General features: G+C 41.5%; 2 protein-coding genes across 2 annotated transcripts; one reads left to right on the forward strand and one right to left on the reverse strand.

The window, feature by feature from the left end:
• Positions 1-140: 140 nt before the first annotated feature.
• On the forward strand, positions 141-2,772 carry cplane2 (ciliogenesis and planar polarity effector 2). Its single transcript, XM_084348977.1, has 5 exons — positions 141-503; positions 1,344-1,496; positions 1,590-1,714; positions 1,846-1,985; positions 2,166-2,772. Exons 1-5 carry the CDS (start codon positions 392-394, stop codon positions 2,386-2,388), a joined length of 753 nt encoding a protein of 250 aa, XP_084205103.1. The 5' UTR covers positions 141-391; the 3' UTR covers positions 2,389-2,772.
• A 200-nt stretch (positions 2,773-2,972) lies between these two features.
• On the reverse strand, positions 2,973-7,606 carry LOC311254917 (rho guanine nucleotide exchange factor 19). The gene is made up of 12 exons (XM_084348976.1): positions 7,323-7,606; positions 7,100-7,222; positions 6,957-7,027; positions 6,589-6,863; positions 5,015-5,175; positions 4,775-4,927; positions 4,557-4,686; positions 4,376-4,450; positions 4,115-4,207; positions 3,841-3,992; positions 3,503-3,667; positions 2,973-3,409 (listed from the first exon to the last, which is right to left on the reverse strand). The coding sequence occupies exons 1-12, from the start codon at positions 7,529-7,531 to the stop codon at positions 3,364-3,366; spliced, it is 1,653 nt and encodes a 550-aa protein (XP_084205102.1). The 5' UTR covers positions 7,532-7,606; the 3' UTR covers positions 2,973-3,363.
• Positions 7,607-8,478: the final 872 nt, after the last annotated feature.

Below are 8,478 nucleotides of genomic sequence, written 5' to 3' on the forward strand. Positions count from 1 at the left end.
TTCCGTCCAGACATGACAGTTCAGTGCCATATAAAGCCGTAATTACCGTCTTTTTCAAGCACATGAAGGCAACTTTCTGAACCGCCTCTGGTGGCGGGGACGCATCATGGATCTATTAAACACCAGAGAAGAAGAAAAGGACGTGACGTCCTAGCGGTTGCTAAGTGATGTTTTACTTTACGGAAGTTTTTTGTCAGGCGTCTTCACTTTGAAACTTAAAAATGCAATATTCCGGCTAAAGTAGTTTTTATTAAAGTCCTTTATGGCTAGAAAAGGACTGTTTGCAGTATTTCCGTACTAACATCGCTGTATCAGTCTGCCTTTTTTGATTAAAAACTGACCTTAGCAGTGGGGTGCTAGTTAGCTAGCTAACTAAGCTAACGATAACAACATGGCACAAGTTCCTCCTCCCGGATCAGTCGTAGTGGCTGACTGGCATCGATGTAAAGACAGCAAAGAATATTTCAGCAAAATCCTGCACAAGAAGAGACGCAGAAACTTTGGTATGACAAATAAACCTTATCATTTTGGCTGAATTACGACGGTTTCCCTGTTTTCAAAAGCACCATATCAGTCATGTGTAGGCTGTCATGTGTAAATCAGTCTAACCAGATTTAGATTATACAACAAAGCATGTCAGTAAATTTACTCTTAGTAAAGGTTTGTTACCAGCTGCCACCGTATAGACCTAACCAGAGTCATATATTTTCATTTAATCCTAAACTGAACTGTCTGTGTTTCAGTGGCTGGGTGATGAATGTGGATCCCCCTATCATAAATCTTTACTATCACTGCCAAGGCCTCCTTAAAGTGAAGCTATCAGGTTATTATTTGTGGACCAGCAACATATTAGCTAAACATTTTGAAGACATGATGTTGGTTTTCTCATTATGACTTCTAGAGGAGGGGAGCTTTACAAATGTTGAATTACAGTGTAAAGAAAATGACATGTGACAGGCCTGATTCACTCTTAATGAGCAGATGTTGTGGGAGATTTTCCAAGAGGGACATAAAATAAAAATAAAGGAAATAAAGAGTTGAAATAATTCTGGGTGTCCTGAAAATTACACAGGCGTTATTTCCATGATGTCTTGTAGAAAACAAACATATTCAATACTCCAGTTCAGAATTTTAAGAGACCAGACTCCATTTTGACATTGGACTTAGGGCTTATTGGTTGAATGATTTATAAATGTGAAAGTTTTGGACATTAGCCTGCGATACAGCAACACAACTGTAGGTCTGTGCAGAAAGCATAGTACAATAGTGCAAAGTATGACTGTAAATTAAGGTACAAAATAACAAGCAGTACACAAAAGTAAATATTTCAATGGTATAACTAGGCCTGTTGGAGTCTCCAGTGATGCCTCCAAATGTCGCTGTGGACACAGTTCACTATAAGATCTTCATCTCTGGCAAGACTGGAGTCGGAAAAACTGCTCTTGCTGCGCGTCTGGCAGGCCTGAATATCCCTAACATGCACTATGAAACCACAGGTAGGTCACTACTGACCACTGACTGAAACTCTTCAATTTAAAAGGTTTATCAGGTCACACAAACGTTTGCTCAATGTGTCCATTTGTTTAAAGGTATTGAGACGACAGTGGTGTACTGGCCAGTGAAGCTGAGAGAGAGCGGCAGAGTGCTTTTCTTCCGTCTGCAGCTGTGGGACTGTGGAGAGAACGCCCTCCGTAGATTTGACCATTTGCTCCCAGTATGTATAAAATATAAATCATTTATCACACTTTGTATTGAGTTATGAACTAATGTGAGACAGCAAAAAGATATTATTCTACATCACCATCAGACCAGATGTATTAAGTCACTGCTCCCTGTCTCTTCCAGTCCTGTAAGGAGCAGGTGGACTCTGTGCTTTTCCTGTTCTCCTTCACTGACAGGACGTCCTTTGATGATCTGTCAAATCAGATTGCAAAGTGGACCGGGACATGTGCAAGCCGTGTAGCGAAATTGGTGGTTGGCACCAAGTATCCTCTTTTCAGTTGCATGTTGATTCTCTAAAGCAGTTTCAGTCCAAGACATATTAGAAAGTAACTCTTATGTTCATCAAATGTAAAAAGAGTAAGAAGCTAAAACATCCTCATCACTTCAATATTTTCTTGCTTGGTCAACACAGAGATGGATGTTGTCCTTAATGTTTCCTTCAGATTTGACCTTTTCATGCACTGTGATGTGGCAGAGAGAGATGTGAGGGACTTCCAGGAGACATGGGGTTTACCGGTGCTGCGTATGGGTGGGGAGGTCAGTGACGGGCTGGGTGACGTGGCTCCCCTCCTCAACTGTTTGGCAGAGAACTTGTGGCATCAGGACTGTGTTGCAGCCGGATCATCCAGCTACCATTCGCAGCAGGAGACAGGAACGCTAATTTAATACCGAACATGGACTTCAGGATCTGGATTTGAACTCTGGATTTCTGCCTTAGCAGCTGATCTGGTATAACCCCTCGAGATGGAGGAGGCTACTGTTGAGATAAATTGACTATTTTACAGAATCTAATGTCATAACCGATGTCAAGATGATTTTTTTATACTGAAATGCCTTAAATTCTCTCACGTCAGCAGGGTTTAATACATCGTCAGTGTGATGATATGAGACCAGATTCTTTGAGACTGGATGAAACTATAATGCTGCTTTTCTATCCAGAGTTTCCTGCTCTTAAAGATTGTGAGGTACAAAATATTCAGTATTTATTAGAATTATTTTGCTGTATAGAAAATCTTGTGTTAATATCTATAAAGCTATGGAGTGACTGTGTTTGAGCACATAATGTGCATTTTAAGTTTTCTCATTTATGTAGAAGAGAGCGCCGCACCTATTTTTTGTTTGCATCATTACTGAGCTGTTGGGGACATTTTTTTCTGCTGTTTTTCATGATCTGAAAGCACCAACGCTCAGTCATAACACTGTTCGTGTTAAACAACATGTCAGCATTTCACAGTAAGAAGATCAGGGACTGTTTTTTAAGTCGTCTTGTCACCATCTTTAATCAGTTTTGTTGCATTAGGCTGATCTTAGAGTACATCAAATGTTTACAATAAGAAAATATAAAAAAAATACACATTGCTTTAAAAGAGGCCAGTATTTTCATAAAAGTGAAGAAAAAAGAAAAAATCTATTCCTGTGAAAAATATCCCTTTACTCCCCTGTGTGTCTGCCAATTGTGACAAGTGCATGTTTGAATGAGTCGTGTTGTGAGTGATTTAATCAAGAACGTTGAAGTGCACTTTAAAGTTAAGATCCTAAGAGTGAGCTACAATTTCCCTAATTATCAGAATATACATAAGTAATGTGCAAGTTAAAATGCTAAAAGTTTGATGTATAAAAAGTAGCACAATCACATTTCCATCAATGTTTTGTCGACAGCGCCTTCATCCACTTCTCTTTATCTGCCCTGCAGTAAAAAGAGAAGATGAATTCGAGATGATGTGCTGCAAAAAGAGATTAATAAGTCACTTGAAACCTTCTAGAAAATGTCCACTCGTACCTCGTTTGTGGAACAAGTATCATGGCGGTGGGTTGTCCGGTGTAACATTGAGACAGATGTAACAGGAAGGAGTCTGGAGGGAGACCCAGGACCTCAGTCTTCAGATGCTCCAGGTGTACGTGTGTGGGGAACTTTGCATAATCCACGACGGTGAACCTCTGATCCCTGACACGATGCAGAGAGACTCAGTTAGATAATGTGGATCATAATTTTGATAAGTGACATTATTCTGTCTTGCAGCTGATCTTGGCTTTGTCTGCATGGCTTTTAATATGTCAAAGAAAGAAAAACGGATAGTAGTTGCACCATTTTTACAAAAACGAGTGCATGTCAGTTACTTCTTCAAGGAGATGATCAAAAGGTCGCTGAAGAGGTGGAGGTAGACGCTGATGAAGGACACCCTTGAGTTGTAAGCATCAGCCTCCACAGTCAGCTGCCTCACAGGACCCTGGTGCACCAGAAAACGCCCACTTACAACCAGAGGAACTGACTGGACGGAGGAAGAGGCAGCCAGTTAGAATTTATTGCCATCTGCAGGTTACATAACAGCTTCAAGTCTGTCAGAAAGACTGTTAGAAATCTTACAGCGAGAAAAATAAAGTCATTCAACACCTTTACTTTGCCAAAATCCATCAGCATTTCCAAGCAGACCAACTCCTCGATTTGTTTCATTTTTCGGACGCCGTTGTCACACTCTGTCACTACCTGGAAGGTTTTCAGAGTAATAAATAGCAATTACAGTTTTTTTGCTCATCTTTTAAGCGTAATTTAACACCACAACACTCCTTTCCAGTAACCAGCTCGTCCCCGTCACTTCTGTCTCAGCATGAATGTGCAGATCTTGAAGAAGGCCTGATAGTGAAACAGAATTACCTCGTGAATCGCTTTGATTGCCGTTTCGAGATTCAAAACTGAGTCAGAGCCCGGTTTAGTGAGTTTCAGGATGCCCTGAAACGAAAGAAAACAAAGCACAGAAGAAGCCTTGGTCGATCTTTCAAACGTGTCACGGCAAGTCACAAATATATATCCGTACAAATGTGATTCAGATCTCTACCTCAAGGATGAGTTTAATACGAGTTATTCTCTGAAAGGGAAGGACGAGGAATGACTTGAGCCTCTGTCTCTGACACACCGGGTCACTCTCAAGCTTCTCGATTGCACAGACAAAGTCTCGGTTCTGTTGCCTTGAAAAAGGGAGAAATGTGATTGAGTCAGCCTCGTGAAAAGTTGTGAAGTACCACTTGAGATATCAAGTACAGAACAGAGACTCACAGCAGCTGGTTGACAAGGGCCTCCTGGTACATCATGTTAGTCACATATGGCACGTAGAGTCTGTGAAAGTCAGGGCAGTGCTGAAGCACAATGTCTCCAACCTGGCATATCAACACGCTCTCTCCCAGTCGAATCTCCAGATCCATCAGAAACCTAGAAGAGAGGTGACACCGGCTCAGCATGAAACACCAGAACGTCTAGTGGAAATATGATAAAAAGGAGATCCTGCATGTGTCTCACTTTTCACTGGCTGCCATCACGCGACGAATATTGGAAAACAAAATGTGATGCTCCATTGCAGACAGGGTCTGTTTCAGCGCCTTTGACAGGTAGAAATACTTGACAGCAACTCCGAGGCTCCGCAGGTAGGACGCTTCAGAGCCGATCAACTCAAACATCCTCTTCAGGAAGAAAGTGAGGGAAGGAGGGTCATTAACAGTTTCAGAGATGAGGCTGATGATTGTGTCTCTTATTGTCAGCAAATCTCATCACTGAATTGATCCAACTACCAAGTGTTGTCTGTGTATTCAAAGCAAGACATATAGGTTAATCAGCTTATAGCTCATTATATATGAAAAACGCATGTTTATTATTCCACAGCTGAAAATTAACTAATGCAACATTAACTCCTGTTTGGGTACCACTTCCTTAAAACTAGTGGCCAGCTGTTTGAACTAAACTTTAAAAGGAGGGGATTTACAGTGCAGACACGGTTGCCAGGTCAGTGGTTATTCTGCAGAACTGGGCTACTTTTGAGGTGTTGCTGTGGGTTAGGCAAACCTGTTTTTCATGCAAATGGAGCACTTAAAATTACACAAACGCACAGACACACACTCTATGTGCTTATGCTCTCCGCTTGATGGCAACCGCCTCTCTCTCCCTACTCTGCTTGTTAGTGAAGCAAACAAGTTAACAACTAGCTAACTAGCAGTGAACCCTGGGAGAAATATAATGCTTGGAGAAAAGAGTGTCTTCTTTTTTTTTTTTTTTACTCCAAGGACGTTGGGCTGGTTTTGATTGGCCATTGGGAGTCGATATGGGGTTCGTTGACAATAAGATGATATTTAAAAAAACAGGGTTAGTCTTTAATCTCAAAGTACAGCCTACAAACTACTTTGAGATTAATGGGAACATTTTAAGCTAGCATGCTAAACGTTAATGCTACACCCTGCAAATTACATGCCAAATTTTGGGAACGTACCCATGTTCCCAGGGACATAGGACACATGGGACCCTTTTTTTAAGAAAAAGGGTCCTGTGTTCCCCGGTCGAATACAAAGCGGGGAACATAGGACCCGGGGATCCCCCAAATTTTACTGCAGCCCTTAAAATTAAACTACAAGTAGTTTTATAGCCTTCATATAAAACGTTTGCTGTTAACATGCGTGTTGTTAGCATATTTAACAAATAGCTTCAACACAATAACATGCTAAATTTCGTATGAACATTAGCAATGTAATCCAACAGAATAAATATCAACATGCTAAAAATGCTAACATGGTAAAGGTTAGCCTACATATGAATGTTTGATGTTACCATGCAAGATGTATGCAGATTTTACAGATAGCTAATCAAAATTACATGCTACATGCTGTATGAACATTAGCAATGTGAGTACTTGTCAGCATGCTATAAATGGTGCTGCTCAGGTTTAGCCATGTAGACTTCTACACTTCTGTCTTTTTCAGTGTCATTATATAATTTGATGGTGATTTAATGTCTCTTGGCTCCAAATGAGATAACACTGCTCCTGAATGCAGCGCCTTGTTTATCATATCTGAGGTGTAAAGCATGAATTATTAAACTTTTCACACCTCCTGAAGGCAAATCTCTCTGGTTGTCAAGCTGCTGAGCAGGCCAGATGCCTTCACCTCGTCTAGATCTTGCCAAAGGGTACATGGAGTCACCCTATGGACTGGGCGAGGGGAGGCAGAGGGTGGGGTCATAGCCTGAGAGTGGCAGCCATGGCTATAACGGGACTGCAGACCCTGCACATACTGGGGCGTTATCAGTTCAGACACAACACTCTTGTTCGGTCTGTGCAGATCCTCTTTCACCGGCTGCAGGTAGCAGTCCTGATACAGTGGGACTGCAGAGCAAAAGAAATGAAGACAAGGGCACTTGACATTGCTGAGACACTATTAAATGACTGACAACAGCCGAAGGAGAAAGGGAAACTTACAGAAATCAATGTACTTTGACTGAAATGACACACTCAGCACTTCCTCCTCGGCTGGCTCTGCTGCCCTGTGTCTTTATAAAGGAGGCCAGATTTAGTTACAAGTGTAGAAATTAGAGAGTATTCACACGTACAGCTTCTCTTACCCTTCTGTGCCTTCAACCTGATCATCTAATGAAGACAAAGTTGGATTTTCCTCCTCAAGCATGGTTATTGAGAACAGCTTTGATACATTTTTAAAATCCAGCATGTCTATGAAGGCCACAGACCTGAGAGGTGAAGATATGTTTAAAGGAGGACTTAAAAAAGGGACATTTCATCATGTTTGATGTTTGGTGAAGTTCATTGGACGCATGTTGTGGCCCTTACCTACAATCCTCCAGCTGGTTCAGGGAGTCACTGCTCTCTTCAAGGCAGTCTTCCAGAGAAAACTCTGGAGAAAGCTGCTCTCTAGTCCACATATTTTGTATTTGCGATATCAGATGATTCACTGGATTACCTAACCAGGAGTGTAGATCAGACATGATGCTTCCACTCAAACAGTGGTTGTTCTCATCTCTGTCATCTGATTGAGCCATAACGCTTTAGTCTGGATCTGTTCTGTCACACAACACAAGGCTGCGGCCTGAGCTTGAGGCAGCAATCACAAGAACTGGAGCCAGGTGTGGCTCTTTTAAAGCCTCTGGCAGACTGTGTGTGACTGTGAATGTTTTGAGTAAGGCACCATTTAACGCTCAGCAAAACACTAAACAGAAACCTTGTCGAGCCGGTCCTGTATAAAAGCACGCTCGCCAAAACTGACTAACTCCTGTGGCGAGACTTAGACATATACTAAGCGAGACGATGTACTTCACTGAGTGAGCTTTCACAAAATTAAATGGTACTTTGTATTTTACGACAAACTGCGACTTTCTTGGCTTGCAAAGTTATCTTTTGAATTGAAAGACATAAGTGTGATCCATGGCACAATTAAAACAGGATAAAAAAAATATTTGTGTCTCCCCATTGACTACTGTATTGATTTTTTACTGAAATAAGGTCCCATGGGGCACACCGGAGGGGCTGGACTTGGCCTCTCAAAACATTAGCTGCATTTTTTTTTCTTTTTACTTTTAATACACACTGCAGCAGCAGCACAGCGCGTACTGTTGCATGCAATATGCCCAGAATTGGGATGTACTACTTCGTCCTAAGATTGCGCCTTGAACTTTGAAACAGAAAACGTATACAATTTTGAATGCAGCTTCTGTTGGCGGCTTTCTCAATGTGACAAATCTACCACAGCGCAGAGGATCGTGGGTCTCAATAGCCAGAAATGCATGCTGGCTTTTATTGCAGAAAGAAGTAGGACAAACTGGTATTTTTGATATACCAAATCTTTTTCTGGCACACTAAAATAGTATGGTACTATGGGTGTTGGTACTTTTTGTATGCGTTGTCAGACATATTAGCACTTAGTATGGAACTGGGACACACTATGAGGCTCTCTGCTACTGTGTGTATATATAGTTTGAGTTGATTAGAG

This window comes from Pagrus pagrus, assembly GCF_965226575.1.
Source record: "Pagrus pagrus genome assembly, chromosome: 3".
In the NCBI taxonomy this organism is placed as follows: domain Eukaryota; kingdom Metazoa; phylum Chordata; class Actinopteri; order Spariformes; family Sparidae; genus Pagrus; species Pagrus pagrus.

Excerpts from the sequence above, each read along its gene's own strand:
- cplane2 (XM_084348977.1), top strand. The coding sequence starts at position 392 with ATGGCACAAGTTCCTCCTCCCGGATCAGTCGTAGTGGCTGACTGGCAT. Across the intron at positions 504-1,343 it reads GAAGAGACGCAGAAACTTTG|GCCTGTTGGAGTCTCCAGTG; the intron begins GTATGACAAATA and ends TGGTATAACTAG. Across the intron at positions 1,986-2,165 it reads AAATTGGTGGTTGGCACCAA|ATTTGACCTTTTCATGCACT; the intron begins GTATCCTCTTTT and ends TGTTTCCTTCAG.
- LOC311254917 (XM_084348976.1), bottom strand. The coding sequence starts at position 7,531 with ATGGCTCAATCAGATGACAGAGATGAGAACAACCACTGTTTGAGTGGA. Across the intron at positions 6,864-6,956 it reads GTCAAAGTACATTGATTTCT|TCCCACTGTATCAGGACTGC; the intron begins GTAAGTTTCCCT and ends TTTGCTCTGCAG. Across the intron at positions 4,451-4,556 it reads GTATTAAACTCATCCTTGAG|GGCATCCTGAAACTCACTAA; the intron begins GTAGAGATCTGA and ends CTTTCGTTTCAG.